This window comes from Sus scrofa, chromosome 1 (genome assembly GCF_054392235.1).
Source record: "Sus scrofa isolate SSC_HxYL_T2T_F1_AM1 chromosome 1, Sscrofa_HxYL_maternal_Yorkshire_Landrace_v2.0, whole genome shotgun sequence".
Lineage (NCBI taxonomy): Eukaryota > Metazoa > Chordata > Mammalia > Artiodactyla > Suidae > Sus > Sus scrofa.
Window position 1 is genome coordinate 76892694 of NC_139383.1, and position 23181 is coordinate 76915874.

At 37.4% G+C, this 23181-nt stretch overlaps 1 protein-coding gene across 22 annotated transcripts in view; it reads right to left on the reverse strand.

Annotated features, from left to right (window-relative positions):
• Window positions 1-23181, reverse strand: part of CDK19 (cyclin dependent kinase 19) — a 203883-nt gene that overhangs the window by 133352 nt on the left and 47350 nt on the right. For 13 of the 22 annotated variants that reach the window (XR_014807164.1, XM_084963063.1, XM_084963043.1 and 10 more), the window contains one exon: window positions 353-428. The exons of 3 other annotated variants lie outside the window; for them this stretch is intronic. Coding sequence is in view for 11 of the 19 variants with exons in the window: in XM_021091172.2 (XP_020946831.1) it covers window positions 353-428 (76 nt within the window). In the remaining 8 variants the exon portion in view is untranslated. Of the gene's footprint in view, window positions 1-352; window positions 429-3884; window positions 4017-23181 lie in introns of all 22 variants that reach the window. 6 more of the 22 variants (XM_084962993.1, XM_084963032.1, XM_084962989.1 and 3 more) reach the window with 1 other exon arrangement.

Genomic DNA, 23181 nt, shown 5'->3' on the forward strand with positions numbered 1-23181 from the left:
TTATTCTTTTCTCTATAAAGACATATATCAGTTCTAAAACTACAGGAAAGATAGACATTAATTAAATAACCAATTTAAATTAATAATTATACTCAATCATAATTTAAATTAGTCATTTAGCTCAATATTCCTAAGATTATAAATCCTAAATAAATATCATTAAGAGAATTGTTCAAAGAAGACTTCCAAATAATTAAAAAGTTTATGCAGCTTTTCTCATCTTACATACCCTTAAACTAATTAACATCTTTGAAATAACCATGCATTGTATACATTAACAAAGCTTTTATATTAATATCAAGCATCATCCAATATCAACAACAAAATAAGTAATATATTTATATCCACTTACTGCAATCTCTCTACAAGCTGACATGGATATTCCTGTGCCTTCAATTTGCTTCAATGCATATTCCTTTTCATCTTTTCTGCATATGAACAAAAAAAAATTATTTTTTTCTACACACTATTTTTAGGTTCAAAATTATAAATATAAAACAATAAAAATGCACAAGTCTCTCGGTGAAACATAAACACTCTCACTACGCATGCATTGCTTATTACTTCTGATAATATTTCAATTACAGAAATGTGAAATACCAAAAGGAATTCATGTCATAATGAAAACACTAGACAGAGCCAAAACACAAAATGCAAAATCGAAACAGAACAGGATACTAAACACAGCACGTTTCAAAAAGTAAATAAGCATAAATATAAACTCAAGCATATTGCAAGATAATTCTACTGTCTTAATTATCCAGAATGAAAGCATTCTGTTATAAACATTAACTACAAAAATAAATGAGAGATGTAAACTTGTAAATTTGTTTAAAATAATTTCATAGTATAAGAACCACTTAATAGATGGGGAAGTTTATAGAATGTTAACCTACTAAGATACGTTAGTTCTCAACTAGGACAGGGGACCTTCAAAAGTCCCAAGGCCACAACCAAACGCCTTGGAAAGACTTCAAAACTCCAGCCACCAACACCTCATTCTCAAGAACTCGAGGAAAAAAACCCAGTAGTTACGGCAATTTTACTAATTAATGGGGGTAGAATTAGGAATTCCGGGAAATCACAATAGTTAACAGTGTGTTTAACCAAGGGAAGAGAGTTGTTCAATAACTTTATGGTTCAATTTTTAGGGTGATACAGTCCATAAAGATAGTATCAGATGAGTGGCTAGTGCAACACAGCCCCAGCTGAATGTCACAAATATGGCTCATACCACTGGTTAATCTGACAAGAGGAGTATAATCCATGCCCCAGGGGTTTTTGTTTTTGTTTTCTTTTTACAGCCGCAACTGTAGCATGTGGAAGATTCCCGGGCCAGGGCTTGAATCAGAGCTGCAGCTGCAGGCCTATGCCACAGCCATGGCAACACCAGATCTGAGCTGCATCTGCAACCTACACCACAGCTTGTGCCAACAATGGATGCTTAACTCACGGATCAAGGCCAGAGATCAAAGCCACATTCTCACGAACACTATGTCAGGTTCTTAACCTGCTGAGCCACAACTGGAACCCCATGCCCTACAAGTTTTGTCTTTTGATCATATTAGAGTCTCCAACAAGTTATCACATGTCAAGATGGTTTTGTTAAACACCAAGTAATGCCACATCTGTCCTACTTACCTATTCCTCACTTTCCCCATTCCGTGTTTACTAGCAGATAAAGGTGTTTAAGAGGTTATCATAACATGCATTTTAAAACATCATTTTCATGCATTTTGAATATTTTCACAATCATCTACATTTTGGGCAAATGATTAAGTTATGGTTACTTTTTCCTACAGTCTAAAAATTATATCCATTTTTCTTCCAATACATGACATTCAGGAAACAATTAAGCAGCATTTTGGTAAAGAGACAACAAATTAAATATGTCAATAGGACAGGCTGTTATGCAGTTTTTTTTCTTTTACAACCACACCTGTGGTATATGGAAGTTTCCGGCCAGGGGCTGAAGGGAGCTGTAGCTGAGGCCTATGCCACAGCCACAGCAGCACTGGATCCAAGCTCCATCTGCGATCTACACCACAGCTTGTTGCAATGCCAGATCCACTAAGCAAGGCCAGGGACAGAACCCACCACCTCACAGAGACAACATCCCAGGTCCTTAACCCACTGAGCCACAATGGGAACTCATGTTATGCAATTATTAAAATGAGAATCATGAAGATTAGAAATATTGAAAATGTTTACTATATACTGCTGAGAAAATAAATTATAACATATAAAAAGTATATATACATAGTCAAAAGTAATATAAAAAATGAAAAACAGGAGTTTCCTAGTAGCTCAGTGGGTTAAGAATCCAGTGTTGTCACTGCTGTGGCTTGATCCTTGTCGAGGAACCTTCACATGCCATGAGCGCAGCCAAAAAAGAAAAGAAAAGAAAAGAAAAACATTTGTGTTAAGATGTAGAAAGTAGAGTTCCCATCGTGGCTCAGCAGTTAACGAATCCTACTAGTATCCATGAGGACACAGGTTCCATCCCTGGCCTCGCTCAGTGGGCGAAGGATCTGGCATTGCCATGAACTGTGGTGTAGTTCACAGACGTGGCTCAGATTACGTGTTGCTGTGGCTGTGGCATAGGCTGGCAGCTACAGCTCCAACTGGACCCCTAGCCTGGGAACCTCCATATACCACAGGTGTGGCCCTAAAAAGACCAAAAAAAAAAAAAAAAAGATGTAAAGCTATGTTAACTAGCTTTAATGCTAATGTTATATTGTCTTTTAAATTAGAGAAAAAAAGAAAAAAAATAATTTCACACTTGGAAAAATCACCTATTAACACAATATTTACTATTGTTTTTATTGGTTTTCTTTGCCTTTTTAGGGCCACAACTGCAGCATATGGAAGCTCCCAGGCTAGGGGTTTAATCGGCGCTGCAGCTGAAGGCCTATGCCTCAGCCACAGCAACACCAGATCTGAGCCCTGTCTGCAACCTACCTACACCACAGCTAACAGCAACGCTGGATTCTTAACCCACTGAGCGAGGCCAGGAATCAAACACGAGTCCTCATGTATACTAGTCAGGTTCATAACCTGATAAGCCACAACGGGAACTCCAAACTTTAGTATTTTTAAAGTGATCTCTTATGCATGTTTTAAAGAACAAAGTCAAAGATAGGGAAAGCTTAAATGATCCTTTTTTTCCATCCTGTTCCTTCTAAACATAAAACTAGACTTTTTTCAGACCACCCAGAAACCACTAAGAAATACAAGCAGCAGGTGACTGAATGTAATTAAAACCAAATATCCCCCCACCTTAAAAGTGTCTGTGTGTATGTGTCCCTGAGATGCTTAACATAATGCTTAAGATGTAAATTTCAGATAATTAATAATTAAATTAACTACCAGGTATCTATTAAATATTTAGTTGAATAAATTCTTAAAATTATATACGCTGACAAAATATTCATATGAAATTATAATTTTGTTTTCAACAGAAATATTTCAATCCCTAGTTGCCCTAAATGAAGTGCTCCAGAAGCTCATGTAATTGCATAGTTTTATTTTTAATACTGTAAAGAATATTACACAATCTGGATAGGTTATTGTTGCTATGGAAACTATAAGATTTTTGCAGGAAGTCAAAAAGTGCAAAATTAACACATCACATTAATGACTTCTGAATTTCACATCCAGGCTGTCAAAGGAATTTGAAAGCTTGAGCAGAATAGACGGAAGCATAGGCCTCATACTCTGAATTATATGGATAGGATCTGGGCACAAACCCAGTAATTATTTCACTTAATAAGCTTAAATATAACTTCCATCTGCTAAATTAATAAAACACTCAAAGATCTGCAAACTTAAGAGTTATCTTCAGCTTTTGCACTGAGAATGAAAGAAAGTACATGTAGTATTACCATTTCTCTTGTATATTAACTGTCAGATGATAAGCGATGATGCTGCACCTCTGAGGTTCACCATCTGAAGAAGTGGCAGAATCCCAGAGGCATATGGACTCACTCGCACCACTGTACTATGTCAATGCCGATCTGTGGTCACATGCCAATACCTTAGTTATGAAAACCAAATATTCGTCCTTTCCCACAACGCCCACAAATATTTCAATGACTAGCACATGAGGCAGAGAAGCTTTACCGCTCTCATCCCAAGTGAGAGCTCCTCTCTGGGAGTTCCTCCAAGTGGTGAGACACTTCATACCCCACAGCTTATATGTTTCAGGCACACATGATATTAGGTGTCACAAAGGTATAATTTGTTTTTCTACATGACAAGGCTAAAAAGCAAATGAACCTGGCCTCCACTGCTATGATAGCCTGGCTTTTACAGGCAGCTCAGTTCTTTCTTTAAAATATTTTATTTCTAAATAAAAGTAGTTTAAAGATACGTGTACTCTAATGTTCACTGCAGCGCTATACACAATAGCCAAGACATGGAAGCAACCTAAATACCCATGACAGAGGAGTGGATAAAGAAGATGTGGTACATATACACCATGGACACAATGTAATATTACCCAGCCATAAAAAGGAAAGAAATAATGGCATTTGCAGCAACATGGATGGATTTAGAAATTATCATGCTAAGTGAAGTTAGTCAGATAGTGATACACCAACATCAGTTATATGTGGAATCTAAAAAAAAGGATACAATGAACTTCTTTGCAGAAGAGATACTGACTCACAGACTTTGAAAAACTTATGGTTTCCAAAGGAGACAGGTTGGGGGGTGGGGAAGGGGGATGGGCTGTTGGTTCAGGATTGTGATGATCGTTACACAACTATAAATGTAATAAAATTCAATGAGTTAAAAAATAAATAAAGTAGTGCATTATTTATTATAATACAGACAGACAAAGAAATTCCAAAGCCTTCAGGAAAACTGCTTTCTAAATTGTAGTGCATATTAGATACTACAGACAGAGCAACTATACACTGAAAATAAAGGAGTTTACTAAATAAATTCAGGCAAATTAAAAGTAAATTCATAGTATAAACATGGATTTATTTAATACAGAATGTTTTAAATTTAAAGACATTTCTCCTATACGTCTGTAATATGTATCAAAACCATGCCAACTTCCCTCCCAGCATTCATCACAAAGAAAAATAATTGTTCAATGGGAACACTATGTAATAACAAAATAGAAAAATTAATTTGGCAGAGACTGTGAGTCTATTACATTTTCCATCTGAGACACTATGTTCTGGAAAATTCTTGATGTAAGCAATTCTATAGATAGTAGAAAAAATAAGAAGCACATATTTGTGCGAGTTGTAGAAATCACTGTCCTAAAATAAAAGCTTAATCTCAGGCAGAAAACTGAGCTCAGTGGTAGAATTGATTTATTTATTTTTGCTTTTTAGGGCCACACCCATGGCATATTGGAAGTTCCCAGGCTAGGGGTCAAATTGGAGCTGTAGCTGTTAGCCTATGCCACAGCCACAGCCATGTCAGATCCAAGTGGCATCTGCGACCTACATCACAGCTCACAGCAATGCCGGATCCTTAACCCACTGAGCAAGGCCAGGGATTGAACCTGCATCCTCATGGATACTAGTCAAATTCGTTGCCACTGAAGCACAACGGTAACTCCATTAGTGGCAGAATTCAAATGTAATTCAGGGAAGAATTTCTCAAGTCTAAAGAAGTACGTTCAGTAGGAACATTTCTTGAATAAACTATTAGGAACTGGTTTAATGAAAAAAAAATAGTCTATACCTTTCAAAAATGTTCAGACTTGGTGACCAACCTCAAGTCACTTTAGCAAGGTGAAGCACCATTCAGCAGCCGGTAAGCACAAGCATAGGTTTAGCCAAAACTCTACTTGTTATCATCATAATTAAACAGATCCAAGGCTTTTTGGCTCCTATCAATAATACTACCAGGTGTCCAGATCAGTCATGGGCCATCTTTGGTCCCAAGGACCTAGGACAGACAAAAAATTTAGAAGAATCTTTTAAGAAAAGATGAGGGAATTCAAGCTCAAGTGCAGCCAAGAGGAAAATTTTAGTTGTCAGACTAAGAGGGTTAAAATCCTTTTTGTCTCTAAGGAAAACAGAAGGGCCTTACTATCTTATTTTACATCAAACAACAACCAACCACAGAGTCAATATCACATATCTCAATACTGTACCAAACCGAGGATGAATAAACTTAGAGGCTAGCTACACTAGACACCATGGAGTTCACAATCCACCTGGAAAGGGACTTTGAGTGAGTGGGAAATATAAACAGATGACTGATGACTCCTTCTGTACTCAAGAGGTATGCATAAAAGGCAAAGGATGAGTCTAGTATTTCTTCTCAGAGCTTTAAGGATGATAACTACATAGTGATGCTTTTAAGGGAGGAATTCCTCAGGTGGAGAAGGGATGAGGAGGTCAGAGAACTCCAGGCAAAAATAGGGCATGAGAAAAATAACAGACGTATATGCACGAGAGCACTGGTATTCAGGATGGCTAGAAGCTGGGGGCATGATGACAAGGGGAAAGAGATGAGGTTAGAAAAGTAAAGGGAAGGAAATAAGTGAGTTCTGCAAAGAAACTTTTACATCATATGTAAACAGTGTGGAGGGAAAGGGTTTGAGAACAGAGAAGGTACATAACAGATCTTTGCTCAGAAAGCTAAATGGGGTAACTACAAACCAACAGCAGAGCAAACATCTGTAGGTTGCTCAAACATTCCAAGAAGGGAAGAGATAAGGCCTAGATTAGAATAGGCAGAGGAGTGCTCATTTCGGTAGCACATATACTAGAATAAGCAGAAGAGACCAAATATGGACTCAAAAGACATTCCTGAGTCAGAACTGATAGAATTTAGTAACCAATTTGATTCTGCAGGTAAAGGAAGATGCGTGAAGCTTGTACTTTGTCTAATTGTGCCAATGATGACGATTAACCAGAAGAATGATAACATGAATAAATGGAGACCAGGAAATATATAAGATTTTATCCTAAAGGCAATGAAAGTTATGTATAAAGATCTTACTAAGAAGGACTAAGATTATAGGTGTGAAAAACAATTATGGGGTTACTGCAATGTAAATGTCCGAAGGAAAGATATAATAGAATGTCAGCTCCAAAAGGAGCTTACAACAGCCCTGTTATAACCTCCTCACGAAGATGAAGAAGCTAGGTCAGCAGCCAGAAGCAGAGATGAAATGAAGTCTTCCATTCTCCATAACAAAATGCTAAAAGACTGGAGAAAAAAAGGAATACTTGGTTATTGTTATTTTAAAAGAGGAATTGGCAGGGCCAGATGAAAATTTAAAAGGCTGGATCAAAGATAATTCTGAGGTTCTGAGCTTGGTTGATAAGGAGGGTGATAAAATTGCAAACAAAATTCAAGTGACAGCTCAGAAGGTTCTTTAGCCTGTAAATGATTCCTTTAGATAGAAATTGATCAAATATGAAAATATCTGAGAAGTTCAAGAACATGCTGTAAAGATGTTACCAGAATTATTGCAGTGATCATTTTATAATACATACAAATATTGAATCATGATGTTCTACTTTGAAATAATATAATGTTGTATGTCAATTATACTTCAAAAAAAAAAAAAAAAAAGATGTTTACTGAGGGCCTGCCATAGGAGTTTCAGATTTAAAGGACTCAAGCTTACAGATGTGATACTGGATTGGAAGAACTAGAGCACAGATAAATTTTTGGTACCCAGAAAAGAAGCTGAGGTAACATGGAAAGGAAGGAGGGAGAAAAAGAAAGAAGGAAGAGAAGAAGAAAGAACAATTTCTAAACACTTCTCTCATATCCCTTAGGAAGACAAACAATTCTAAGAATTTGTTCTTCAAGTTTTCCTTTCCAAACCTTTAGAACTCAAAGTTATGAAATCATCAGAAATACAGTACTCAAGATGGTACCATACGATCATTGTTTTTATAATGAGGTGTTACCAAGAAAACATTATTCAAAGAGTGTGACACCTGAGTCTTGCCAACAATTGCTTTCCTTTTTTTAAATTGCATTTTATATTTTTTTTAAATTGAAGTATAGTTGATTTACAGTATTTCAGGTGTACAGAAAAGTGATTCAATTATATATACCTATATGTGTATATATGTTCTTTTTCAGATTCTTTTCCATTATAGATTACCAGATACTGAATATAGTTCCCTGTGTTACATAGTGTGTCCTTGTTGTTTATTTTATATATAGTAGTTTGTATCTGTTAATCCTAAATTCCAAAGTTTTCCCTCCCCTCCCTTTCCCCTTTGGTAACCATAAGTTTGTTTTCTATGTCTGTAACTGTTTCTGTTCTGTAAATAAGTTCCTTTGCATCTTTTTTTTTAGATACCACATATAAGTAATTCCACACAGTATTTGTCTTTCTCTGTCTACCTTAATTCACTTAGTACAATGACAATCCCTAGGTCCATCCATGTTGCTGCAAATGGCATTGTTTCATTCTTTCATATGGCTGAGTAGTATTCCATTGTACATATATACATCTTTTTTACATTTTTAATTATAGTTGATTTACAATGTTCTGTCAATTTTTGCTGTACATAAATGTGACCAGGTTATACATAAATATACATTCTTTTTTTTTCTACATTATCCTCCATCATGTTCCATCAAAAGTGACTGGATATAGTTTCCTGCACTATATGCCAGGATCTCATTGCTTATCCACTCCAAATGCAATAGTTTGCATCTACTAACCCCAAAATTCCAGTCCATCCCACTCCCTCTCCCTCTCCCTTGGCAACCACAAGTCTGTTCTCCATGTCCATGAGTTTGTTTCCTTTCTGTAGATAGGCTCATTTTGTGCTGTATATTAGATTCCAGATATGTGACATCATAAAGTATTTGTCTTTCTCCTTCTGACTTACTTCACTTAGTATGAGAGTCTCTATCTCCATCTATGTTGCTGCAAATGCCGTTATCTTGGGTTTTTTTTGATGACTGAGTAGTATTCCATTGTGTATATGTACCACATCTTCTTAAACCATTCATCTGTCAAGGGACATTTACGTTACTTCCATGCCTTGGCTATCATAAATAGTGCTGCAATAAACTTTGGGATGCTTTTCAAAGTAGAGTTTTCATTTTTTTTCAGGGCCACACCCATAGCATATGGAAGTTCCCAGGCTAGGGGTTGAACTGGAGCTGCAGCTGCTGGCCTATGTCACAGCTACAGCAATGCCAGATCCAAGATGCATCTTTGACCTACACCACAGTCCCAGCAACACCAGATCCTCAACCCACTGAGCAGGGCCAGGGATTGAACCCGCTTCTTCACAGATACTATTCGGGTTCACTACTGATGAGCCACAACAGAACTCCAGAGTTTTTATCTTTTCCAAATATATGCCCAGGTATAGGACTGCTGGATCATATGGTAGTTCTATTTTTTAAGGATCTTCTATACTACTTTTTCACAGTGAAAAATACCAATTTACATTCCCACCAAAAGTTTAAGAGGGGTTTTGTCTCCACACCCTCTCCAGCATTTGTTATTTGGAGACTTTGACGATGGACATTCTGACTGGTGTGAGGTAATAACTCATTGTAGTTTTGATTTGCATTTTTCTAATAATTAGGGATGCTGAGCATCTTTTCATGTGCCTGTTGGCCATCTGTATGTCTTCTTTGGAGAAATATTTAGGTCTTCTGCCCATTTTTTGATTGGGTTATTTTTCTGATATTGAGTTCTGTAAGCTGCCTATATATTTTAGAAATTAATCCCTTGTCAGTTTCATCATTTGCAAATATTTTCTCCCATTTTATAGGTTGTCTTTTTGTTTTATTTATGGTTTCCTTTGCTGTGCAAAAGCTTTTATGTTTAATTAGGTCCCATTTGTTTATTTTTGCTTTTATTTTTTTACTCTAGGAGACGAATCTAAAAAAGATATTGCTGCAATTTATGTCAGAACATTCTGCCTTTGTTTTCCTCTAGGAGTTTTGTAGTGTTCAGTCTTACATTGAGGTTTTTAATCCACTTTTAGTTTATTTTTGTATATGGTATATTTTTACAGCCACACCTGTGGCATAAGGAAGTTCCCAGGCTAAGGGTCACATCAGAGCTGCAGCTCCAGCCTATACTACAACCATGGCAACATCAGATCCAAGCCACATCTGTGACCTACACCACAGCCTTTGGCAATGTCAGATCCTTAACCCACTGAGCGAGTCCAGGGATCAAACTCATCCTCACAGAGACACATTGGGTCCTTAACTGCTGAGCAACAAGAGGAACTCTGGTATTAAAGAATATTCTAATTTCATTCTATTACATGAAGCTGTCCAGTTTTCTCAGCACCACTATTGCAGAGACTTGTCTTCTCCATTGTATATTCTTGCCAACTTTGTCATTGATTAACTGCATGGGTATATTTCTGGGATTTTTATCTTGTACCATTGATCTATCTGTTTTTGTACCAATACCATACTGTTTTGATGACTGTAGCTTTGTAGTACATCTGAAGTCAGAAAGCCTGATTCCTCCATCTCTGTTCTTCTTTCTCAAGATTGTTTTGGCTATTTTGGGGGTCTTTTGTTTTTCCATACAAATAAAATTTTTGTTCCAGTTTTGTGAAAAATGTCATTAGTAATGTGATAGGGATTGCACTGACTCTGTAGCTTGCCTTGGGTAATATGGTCATTTTAACAATGTTGATCCTTTAAAACCAGAAACACAGTGTATATTTCCATGTGTTTGTGGTCACCTTCAATATCTTTCATCTGTATCTAATAGTATTCAGAGTGTAGGTCTTTTGGCTCCTTAGGTAGGTTTATTCCTGGTATTTTATTTTTTTGATGTGATGGTAAATGGCGTTGTTTCCTTAATTCTCTCTTTTCTTTATTGTTAGTATATAGACAGACAACAGATTTCTATACATTATTTTTGTATTCTGCAACTTTACCAAATTCACCGATGAGCTCTAGAAGTTTTCTGGTAGCATCTTTAATATTTTCTACATATAGTACCATGTCATTTGCCAAGAGTAACAATTTTACTTCTTCCTTTCCAATTTTGCTTTCTTTTATTTCTTTTTCTTCTATGATTGCTGTGGCTAGGACTTCCAAAACTTTGTTGAATAAAAGTGGCAAGAATGGGCATCCTTGTCTTGCTCCTGATCTTTGAGAGAATACTTTCAGCTTTTCACCACTGAGTATGTTAGGTGTGGGTTTGTCAACAACTGTTTTCTTCAAGAAGAATGTTACCATTGGAGCTCCCATCGTGGCACAGTGGAAATGAATCCGACTAGGAACCACAAGGTTGCGGGTTTGATCCCTGCCCTCACTCAGTGTGTTAAGGATCTGGCATTGCTGTGGCTGTGGCGTGGGCCGGCAGCTACAGCTCCGATTAGACCCCTAGCCTGGGAACCTCCATATGCCACTGGTGTGGTCCTAAAAAGACAAAAGGAAAAAAAGAAAAAGGAGTGTTACCATAAATCAGTGTCCTATCACTTTCCTTTAATTTGTGATGAATTGGTTTAGCTAATTAAGAGACTTCCATATCACACAGAAAAATAAGAATAAAACAATACGGAATAAAAATTTGGAAAAACAAAACAAAAAATATAATTTAGTGTAATTCTGAATTATTCAATATCATGAATTCAGTATTCACTCAGCCTAAGAGTAATGATTTCCTTATTTAGGAACTCTTTCCTTTATTATATAATACCATAAGATTTTTAACATATCATGAAATTTTATAAAAATGAACAAAAAAACAAAATGACAGTGATACTCTATATAACTCTAACATAGTTTCAAAAATTATCAGCACGTGGCCAGCCTTATTTCCACTGCCTTTTCTTTCCTTGATTATTCTGAAACAAAACCCAGACATCATATGATTTCATTTGCTATAAGAGTTCAACACCACAGCATTCTTAATTATCAGGATTTTTTGGTTCAAATTATAACAGTCCCTTAAAAATAATTCTGAAATATCAAAAAGTCTTATAACAAGGATACTGTTATTATTTTGAATTCTCCTTAGTAACAAATTATGTCAAATAATACTAGTAGCCTCCCTATTCTTTCATCTATCAAATATTCCATCTACTCATTCTCTATATATCACCAAAGTACAATAATAGTCCCCCTCATTCCCCTGTGATCTGGAGATCTGACAGTTATCTTTTGCCTTCATTCTTTAAAAAGACTGCTTTTAGGAGTTCCTGCTGTGGCTCAGCAGGTTAAGGACCTGACCTTGTCTCTATGAGGATGCAGGTCTGATCTCTGGCCTAGTTCAGTTGGTTAAGGATGCAGCATTGCTACATGCTGTGGCAGAGGTTGCAGAGTGGCTTGGATCCAGTGTTGCCATGGCTGTGGTGTAGTCCAGAGCTGAAGCTCCAATTCAACCCCTGGTCTGGGAACTTCCATATGCTGCAGGTTGCAGGTACAACTGTAAAAAAAAAAAAAAAAAAGAAAGAAAGAAAGAATAAAAAAATAAAAAGACTGCTTTTATTTAGTTTCTTAAAAACTGACTTATTAATACATCTTTCTCTTTAAAAAAAAAATCCTCATTTTATGATATTTCCTTCATTCAGAATTCTAATTCAAGGGTTCTCTTGTGCCATAGTAGGTTAAGGATCCAGCATTGTCCCTGCAGCAGCTCAGGTCACTGCTGTGGCACAGGTTCGATCCCTGGCCTAGGAATTTCCACATGCTGCAGGTGCAGCTTTAAAAAAAAGAAAGAAAGAATTCTAATTCAGATAAACATTTACTATTTTAAAAACTCTAATAATAAATCCCAGAAACTCTTATTATGGCAAAGTCTTATTGCTCAGAAGTAATTTTATTTAAAACAAACATATCTGGGAGTTCCCGTCGTGGCACAGCAGAAATGAGCCCAACTAGGAACCATGAGGTTGAAGGTTTGACCCCTGGCCTTGCTCAGTGGGTTGGGGATCTGGCATTGCTATGAGCTGTGGTGTGGATGAAAGGCAAAGCTTGAATCTGGCCTTGGAGAGGCTGTTGGTGTAGTCCAGCAGCTGTGACTCTGATTAGACCCCTAGCCTGGGAACCTCCATATGCTGCAGGTGCAGCCCAAAAAGCAAAACAAACAAACAAACAAGCATATCTAAGGAACTCCCTGGTAGTCCAGTGGTTAGGACTCAGCACTTTCCCCACTATGGCCTGGGTTCATTCCCTGGTCTGGGGGAATAAATTCCCTGGTCTGGATTCTGGTCTGGGAACCAGATGCTATATCAAACCACCACTTGCTGGGGCAAAAACAAACAAATATTTCTGTAGTAATACTTTAAGACTTCAGGTATCAAAAGTGTTAAGTTTAAAGTATAAATGAGTAAGGACTGTATTACACAGAAAGTAATCATTAGCAAATATTTAGTGTAAACCATTTTTTTCACATAAAATATGATCTTCCTTTGAGAATTCATGATCTCAAGTCAAACTTAATGTGCTACACAAGGTACTATAACAAGCAATGTCAGACATTCCTTTCAGAAAAATTTTGCTAAGCCTGTGCTATGTGCTCTAGGAACAGTAGGAAGATCAGAATGATCCTTTTTTTCCCTTGTGAAGCTTTACACTGAGAGACACACAAGAAAGGACACAATCTGATAAGCATCGTAACAGATGAATGTGCAAAGTACATAAGATAAAGAATGATAGGAGGGGGTAGGTTTTGGTTTAAGAAGTAGACAGAGAGGGCTATTAAGTAGATTATTTTCAAAGGCAACATTCTGAGTGGACCTTGAAAGATAAACAGGATTTCATTAATCAATAAAGAGGGGTCAGAGACTTAAGGACACCAGAAATGTGTGACCAAAGTTTGGAGAATGAAGTCCACAATATACTCAAGAAACTACCAGAAGACAAATACAGCTAAGACACACGAGATGAAGTAATGTTAAAAAAAAAAAAAAAAGAGCAAAGATGGAATTATCATAGTCTTGTATGGTATGCTAAAAAGATAACATTTTTCCTGTATAATGAGAAACCATTGGAGGTTTTCAAGTAAGAGAAACATGATCAAACATGTATTCTCAATAAGCAGATAGCATGCAGGATGGATCAGAGGGTTTAGAGCCAGAGGTAAGGAGACCACTGTAAAAGTTCTGGGAAGGGTTGATGAAGACCAAAGTTAGACTAAATATGGCAAGAATGAAGGGAATGCATTTAAGAGACCAACCATATATATTCGGACTTAATTACTGTGGCCAAGTGTATATAGAAACATTGAAGGCACTGAAGAAGTGAATAAATGTGTGTGCACATATGTGTGCACATAATTAAGAGAAAGCTAAGCAAAGAACTAGAGAAATAGCTGAAGATGACTAAGGTTTCCAATCAGAGTACTGTCTCAGTGAAAGCAAGGCTATTTACACTACACCTTTTATGCTCCCCACGGCAAAAAAAAAATTTAAAAAATAAAAAGAATACTGACAATGAGGCAGTTAGCAAGTAAAGAATAAATTCACTTAGGACATGTTGATTTTTGAGGTGACTACTGGACAGCCAAAAGATGAACAAAAGGAAATCGAGTGGAGTTTAGAAAAGAAAACTTCATTACACAGGCAACTGTTAAAGCCATAGAAGTAAAAGTGATCACAGAGGAGCACAGAAGAACTGAAGATGGTGGCCCATACTCTTCCATCACAGCACCTACCTCATGTTAATATTTATACTGTACACCAGAGTAAACTGACAGTGCTCCTGGGCAGAGGTGAGAGAGACTCAGAGACTTCCACTGCCCCAAACTCCACCAGTGGCCAAAGAACTCAAGAGGATTAATAATAGGACCAATTATCCATTCACAGTAGCCATGCCACACCACTGGGAAGCCCTTCCCTACTAAATACCACTGTTCATTCAACAGGCCGCAGGAGAAATACTTCCAGGTCCTTGATAACAGACAAATCTAGATACGAGACACTACAAGAAAACTGGTCTGGCTTCTTGGGAGAAAAAAAAAAAAAAACTCATAAAAAGGGAGTGTACTCAAGACATGTAACAACCAAGTATTATGCATGAAAACCTTGCCTAGATTATTGTACATATAAAAATAGCTATGGAGTTCCTCTGTGGCTCAGTGAGTTAAGGACCTGCTGCTGTCACTGCAGTGGCTTGAGTGACTGCCATACAACAGGTTTGATCCCTAGCCCAGGAACTTCTACATGCCACAGGCATGGCTGAAAAGAAAAAAAAAAAAAAAAAGCTATAAAAATTTATTTGACACCTGTGAGGACACCTGGGAAATTCTTAATGTAGACTAAATATTATGATATTATTTTACTGTGGTTAATTTATTTTTTAATTATTATTTTACTGTCTTAAATGTAAGATAATGGTATGGTTGTGCAGGAGAATATCCCCTTTTTTTTTTTTTTGATAAGCAAGAAATAGATTTATTGGAATAAAGCTAGCAGGCAGACAAGGAGGCTCTGCCCTGAGAATTAGGTCAGAATATCCTCATTCTTAGGAGATGTAGAAGTATTTGGGAGTACAAGTCATGACAATGGCAACTTAATTCCAAATGGCTGGATGACAACAAAAACACGTTTATATGTATACAGAGTGAGACCGAAAAAAAAATACAAAAAAGATAACAATAATTAAATCTAGCTGGAGAATATGTGGGTATCCACTGTTCTCTAGTTTGAACTTTTCCATTTTTTAAAACTTCTTTTTTTTCCCTTTCTTTTTTGCCACACTTGTGGCATGTGGAAGTTCCCAAGCCAGGAATCAAACCCATACCACAACAGTGACCCAAGCCACTGCAGTGACAACACGGGCCCTGCTGTGCCACAAGAGAACTCCTACAAAACTTTTCTAGTTAAAAAAAAAAAATAATAAGTTATTTCCTGTTGTGGCTTAACAGGTTACAAACTCAACTAGTATCCATGAGGATGGAGGTTCAAGTCCTGGCCTCGCTCAGTGAGTTAAGCATCCAGCATTGCCATGAGCTGTGGTGTAGGTCACAGATGCAGCTTGGATCCCATGTTGCTGTGACTATGGTGTAAGCCAGCAGCTGCAGCTCCAATTCCACCCCTAGCCTGGGAACCTCCATAGGCCACAAGTACAGGTCTTAAAAAGAAAAAAAAAAAGAAAAAAAAATTTAAATAAAATAAAATAAATAATTGAAGAGGGAAGTAATTAATAAACAGCAGTTAGAGAGTTAAAAGACAAATAATAAGAAAACTGTATACAGAAGCAAAAAAACAGTATTGAAAGGTAAGTGGGCCAAAGCATCAAATGCAGAAGCAAAGTCAAACTGGAAAGAATGGAAAAGAGCTTATTACATCTGACAGTTGTTGATGTTTTGCAAAAGCATGATTAGTAGAACATTTTGTTCAAAATTTTCTCAAAAACTGTACCACACTCTATTTTGTTATTACAATTACTTATAATTGACTCATTTTTTCCCCATCCCCAAAAGAAGAAGGAGACCATCTTACTCATTTTTGTGTATTCTTTAGGGGCTAACAAAGTGCCTCACAAATAGTAGAAACTAAACACTTGTGGCATAGAAATAAACTTGTTTATTAGCCTCGATCAATTAAAAAATATTTTTAGCATACAGAAAATCTAGAAAAACCTTCTTTTAAAGTCATATATTTTAAAGATAAAAATATTCTGGGGAATAAAATTTAAATGACAGTAATGATCAAACACCAATATTTTTATTGGAAAAGTATTCATATCTAAAAATTCACCAAAAGGAACTACCTGCTTCTGGAGGGAAGGAGAAAAATATAAACATTTTGTCACTTTCAAGTCTAGCACTGTCAGATCAGATAGAAATAGATCATCAGGAGTTCCCGTTGTGGCTCAGCAGAACCGAATCTGAGGACACAGGTTCAATCCATGGCCTCACTCAGTGGGTTAAGGATCCGGCGTTGCCGTGAGCCATGGTCTAGGTCGCAGACGCGGCTCAGATCTGGTGTTGCTGTGGCTGTGGCATAGGCCAGTGGCTACAGCTCCAATTCGACCCCTAGCCTAGGAACCTCCCCATGCTGCAGGTGCAGCCCTAAAAAGCAAAAAAAAAAGAAAGAAAGAAATAGATTGTCAACCTGTTTCTTTAGGCACACAATTCAGATTTCAGTCTTCGTGAAATCATCCCAAACCATAAGTATCAATAAAAAACAAATACTCAAGGGAGAAAGCGGCAAGATATCAAAATCAACACTTAAAATTTAAACATATCCAAGTTTTTCACCATACTACTGAAAGTTCAGCCAAACTTAAACAACTGAGGACTCTTCCTTTGATAAAATTAAAGGTTTTGCATGGTTTTTTTCTGGCTGATCTTAAGTAGTCTGAAACAGAGAACGTGATATTGTGATATAACAAGAAATATATATTATGGGATCTTCCTCCAGGGTTCCTGGCTCACAGCTCCTAAAATCCTTGTAATTTCTTAAGTGATTAGAGCATAGGAGCATCTTTTGTTATAATATTTGGTTTTTGTTCCTGGAAAAGCTCCAGAAGGATAAAAGTAAAAGAAGCTCTTTTGTTATTCATAATAAGCCCCTTTCAACCACAGGTGATTTATGTTAATGAGGGGATTTTTGGAAAGTCCCTAGATAACCACTGAATGGGACTGGTTGCCAGAGGAACAAACCAGGTGATTAGAACTTTCAGCCCCCTCACTGCCACCCCTACCCCACAAATGGCAAATGCGATATGGGACTTGAATTATTTTACCAGTGATCAGTGATTTAGTCAATCATGCCTACATCATGAAGCCTCCATAAAAATCCCTAAAGTACGGAGTTCAGAAAGCTTCTGGTTTGGTGAACAAGAACACATCCACTTGGTGGGAGGGTGGCACAACCCACAGGGACAGAACCTCTGTGCTTGGGACCCTTCCAAACACAGACCTAGCCCTATGCCTTCTTCATCTGGCTGACCACTTGTATCCTTTAATATATCCTTTGTAATAAACTCTTTTCCTGAGTTCTATGAGTCATTCTAGTAAATGACTGAACTTTAGGAGGGGGTAAAGGGAACTTTAATTTGTAGCCTAATCAAACAGAAGCTGAGGGCAACTCGGGGACCTACGACTTGCAAGTGGCATCTAAAGTCGGGGGCAGTCTTGTGCCGCCCTTAACCTGTGGGGTTTAGATCAACAATCAGCAGTTAGTGTCAAAACTGAGTTAAAATGTAAGATAGATACAAAGCTGGTGTTGAGGAATTGGTCAGTATGGGGAAAAAAAAAAAACCTATATATCTCTGGTTTCAGAAGTATTCTAAGAAGTGTTGGCTGCAAGTAGAATTGTGAATAGAGAGCTAAACAGTTTTTCGTTTCAGAGTCTACTTAATAGTACAGTAAGTATTCTTGCTAGAATCCAAACCATTTGAACCATTATAGTCCACAATCTCTGAAATACATTTGAAAAAAGTGAAATCCTTTAAAGGACTTCATTTGAAACTTTAATTAAATGACACATATCATAAAGTAAAAAGTCAGCTACCAAGAGTTAATTTTCTTTCAGAAGTTTCCATAGAGGTTAACCTGGATTAGTCTGTATAAAAATTCAAGTAGGAGTTCCCATCGTGGCGCAGTGGTTAACGAATCTGACTAGGAACCATGAGGTTGCGGGTTCGGTCCCTGCCCTTGCTCAGTGGGTTAATGATCCGACGTTGCCGTGAGCTGTGGTGTAGGTTGCAGAGGCGGCTCGGATCCCGCGTTGCTGTGGCTCTGGCGTAGGCCGGTGGCTACAGCTCTGATTCGACCCCTAGCCTGGGAACCTCTATATGCCACAGGAGCGGCCCAAGAAATGGCAAAAAGACAAAAAAAAAAAAAAATCAAGTAAACCTAATATTGTCGGATGACCCATTTCATGGAAAGGTCCACCTAAGATCAAACTCTCATCACTAAAAAGCTGAAAAATAAGAAGTTCGGAAAATAAAGCTGTTGCCCATCCAAGCACAAAGATACCAACAGTAATGAACTAATCATCTCATAATTTATCAGGGAAAAAAAAGAGCATTTTTCTTTTATAATTAAATCATTTTCAAAACATAAAAATTTATGCTACCCAATACCAAACACATTTATAATAAGAGTTATATGGAGTTTCCATCCTGGATCTGCAAGTTAAGAACCCAACTAGTACCCATGAGGATATGGGTTCAATCCCTGTCCTTGCTCAGTGGGTTAAGGATCCGGTGTTGCTGTGAGCCATGGTGTAGGTCCAGATCTCATATTGCTGTGGCTGTGGCATAGGCTGGCAGCTGCAGCTCCATTTCAACCCCTAGCCTGGGAACTTCCATATGCAACCCTTAAAAAAAAAAAAAGTTACAGTAACAGCTACATTTAAATAATAGAAATGAAACAATAAATTAAAATTTAAAAGCCAAAAAAATAAGTTGCATTTATATAGTACCTAGTTTAAGGTAGGCATCGTTGTAAAAGCCTCAATTATATTATCTCTTTTAATCCTCACAACATGCTAGGAAGCAAACACTATTACTCTCCCCCTTGCACAGATGAGGACACTGAAAGCAGAGAGGTTAGGTCACGCTAGACCACACAGCTAGCTAAAGGGCAGATCCAAGGATCTAGGAAGCCCCAGAGTCTGTGCTTTTGGTCACTACAGCTTCGTTTTTTCTTATTCCCCTTCTGGAAAAAGGGAATAGCATGTGTCAGGGCTCAGAAGCAAAAGAAAATTAGGTACCTGAAGTTTAGTAAAGTTGGTTTAGAATAGGGGAAAGCAATTTAAAGCTGAATGAGGAGTTCCCGTCATGGCTCTGCAGAAGCACATCTGACTAGCATCCATGAGGATGCAGGTTTGATTCCTGGCCTCGTTCAGTGGGTTAAGGACCCAGCATTACTGTGAGCTGTGGTGTAGGTCACAGATGCGGCTTGGATCCTGCGCTGCTATTGCTGTGGTGTAGGCCAGCAGCTACAGCTCAGATTTAACCTCTAGCCTGGAAACCTTCATATGCCTCAGGAGTGCCCATAAAAAGACCAAAAAAAAAAAAAAAAAGAGAGAGAGAGAATAACTGCTGTCTAAATTGGGTTGGCCACAGAGGAACTAAAAAGAAGTAGATGAATTTGAAAGATAATTAGGAAACAGTATCAACAGAACATGTGGTTAAGAAACAAGAAAAAGTAAAGCAAGAATGATTCTCATTTTCTGGCTTGGATAACTGGGTGATAGCAGTGCCATTCACAGAGTTAAAAAGAACAGACTGGGGACGTTTTAGTTAAGTTGAAGTGAAGAGGACCGTGGCGATGTCTAGAGTTGTCCAAAAGACATGTGGGTACCTTAGAAGGAAGATGTGGGGTAGAGACAGAGACATGAAAATATGTAGAAATTAAAATCACGCGAGTAGCACAGAGAACAGAAGCTTGAAGAACATCACTTAAGGAAAAAGATCCCACAGTAGTAATAGTGTATACTACATTATATGGTGCTTAGCACTGCTTAGTGACTTCTAATTATTTTACTTTACTCTGGTCTTTCCAACTAAGCACCAACTTCACTGAAAGCAACTCCAGAGTTTTCAGCATTTTAATGACTATTTGTGGAGTACTTAATCAACTGAGATATGAGGAAGGGACAAATAAAATACACTTCATTTTTAGAAAACTCCTTTCTTTAGGATACCTTTGATCCTCCATCTTCCCCTAGGCCTTGGCTCCCTCTGCACTTACTGCACCGACGGCTCTAACGCAGCAGACAAAGAGGTCCTTGGCAACTGATGATGTGGGACTTATGCAATGGCTCTGTGATCTACTCTTTCATTCTCAACACCTCGTAAGCAAATCCAGTCTAAATTACTTTAAGAGAAAAATGGAGGCGTTCTTGTTTAAAATAACAGACAAAATTTGTTCTATCGCATTTTACTACCATAGCAGAAATTTTTATATTATACTTTCAAATCACAAGATACTTGCTGTTTTTAGTTCTCGGTCCTTTCCACAGTGACTGATCTTCCTGATCTCTCTTTCCCTGATTCTTCTATCCATCAGACAAGCTCAAGCTTTCCTGAAGTTTGTGAACACTCTAGCCTTGAGGTCAAAGCTCCCTTCTCTGCATTTGCCAAGCACATCTCTACACTACACAAATGACATTCATCATTTACAACTTTGTAAGGCAACTTTTCCACAGTATTTGATTTAAAGAGCTTAGGGTAGGGAATTAGACACTTATTACACTAAATCATTACAGCAAATAAGTTGCTTATCCCCTCATGTTACTAGTTTTTGCACCTGTTAATTGGGAATAATAACACTAACGTTGCATAATTTTCAAGATAAATGAGATGACATATATAAAATGCCTAGCACAGTGTCCACTGCCCACTAAAGGCTCAATAAGTGTCAGTTCCTACATCAAAATTATAAAATTTTCTTAAAAGACTATGAAAGAGGTCCATGAGTAGACATTCCAACTAGAATATTAAGAAAATGAGATATTGGCAAATACGTCTCAGCAAAAATGGAATGTGAGATTTGAAATTAACATTTCCTAAATGGCTAAGTCTCCTGAGAAGAGATATCATTATTATGCATATATCTATAGCTATCACAATACCTTGCGACCAATAATCATATATTTTATTGATTGAATAATTGATCAGAGAAGACTTATGTTACTGATTACCTGCCTTTTCTAATAAGATGGAGTTTTATTTTTATGTTTTTATTTTTCAGCTTGTGGCAACGCCAGATGCCTAACCCCCTGAACGAGGCCAGGGATTGAATCCACATCCTCATGGATACTAGTCGGGTTCTTAACCCCCTGAGCTATAGCAGGAACTCCCAAGATGGAGGTGTACATTAAGAGTCTAGAATTAAGTTTTCCATTCAATGAATAGTTATGCTATTGCACTGCATTCAGGATGCTACAAGGGTTGCAATATTAAAATGAGATATAGTCTTTGCCCTACACAAGAACACAAGCGAGTAGAGGAACTAAATCATGTGCACAGTTACTCAGTATAAGGTATTAAATGAAAAACTGCCTGAATCCCATCATTTAAAATATTTTTATAACCATCAGTTTAATCCTATCTTTCTCAAAGAAGTTTAGGGGAGGGGAAGGAACTGTGAGGAGGGGGAAGGAGTCCTCCTACGACCTGATATGAGCAGTACCTTTCATCTTTTATACTACTGATTAGGATAATCTATTGAGATTATCATAGATCTTGAAGAGAAACTAGATGGTTTTCCAGATAAGATCAGAAACAAGGCAAGAATATGTGCTCTTACCACTCCTATTCAAAATCATACTGCAAGTTCTCACCAATACAATAAAATGTGGAAAGGAAATAAAAAGTACATAGATTGAGAAGAAATAAAATTGTACTTGCATAACTGTCCTTGGAGAAATTCCCAAAGAATCAACAAGAAAACAACTGGAACAAATAAACAATCATAGCAAGGTTGCAGAATACAAGGTTAGTATAAAAAATAGTATAAAAAAGGCTTTCTTATATGCCAGCAATAAAAAGTTGGAATTGGAAATTAAAAATAACATTTACAATAGCACCCAAAAAAAATGAATTACTTAAGACATAAATCTAACAAAACATGTACATGATCTATACAAGGAAAACTATAAACTGATGAAAGAAATTCAAAATATGGAGTTCCCATCGTGGCGCAGTGGTTAACAAATCTGACTAGGAACCATGAGGTTGCAGGTTCGGTCCCTGCCCTTGCTCAGTGGGTTAAGGATCTGGCGTTGTCGCGAGCTGTGGTGTAGGTCGCAGACCCAGCTCGGATCTTGCTTTGCTGTGGCTGTGGTGTAGGCTGGCAGCTACAGCTCCAATTAGACCCCTAGCCTGGGAACCTCCATATGCTGCGGGAGTGGCCCAAGAAATGCCAAAGAGACAAAAAAAAAAAAAAAAAAAAAAAATCCAAAATATAATCTAAATAAAGGGAGAGATATTCCATGTATATGGCTAAAATGACTTAATATTGTCAAGATGTCAATTCTTCTCAATTTGATCTATAGAGTCAATATAATCCTGGTCAAAAATCCCAGCCAGTTATTTTGTGGACATTGACAAAGTGACTCTCTAGTTGACATGGAAAAGCAAAAGACCTAGAATAGCCAATATAATATTGAAGGGGAAGAAAAAGGCAGAAGATTGACATTATTTCAAGATACCACAAAGCTACAGCGATCAAGACAGGGTAGTATTGGTTAAAGAATAGGCAAATAGGGAGTTCCCGTCGTGGCGCAGTGGTTAACGAATCCGACTAGGAACCATGAGGTTGCGGGTTCCGTCCCT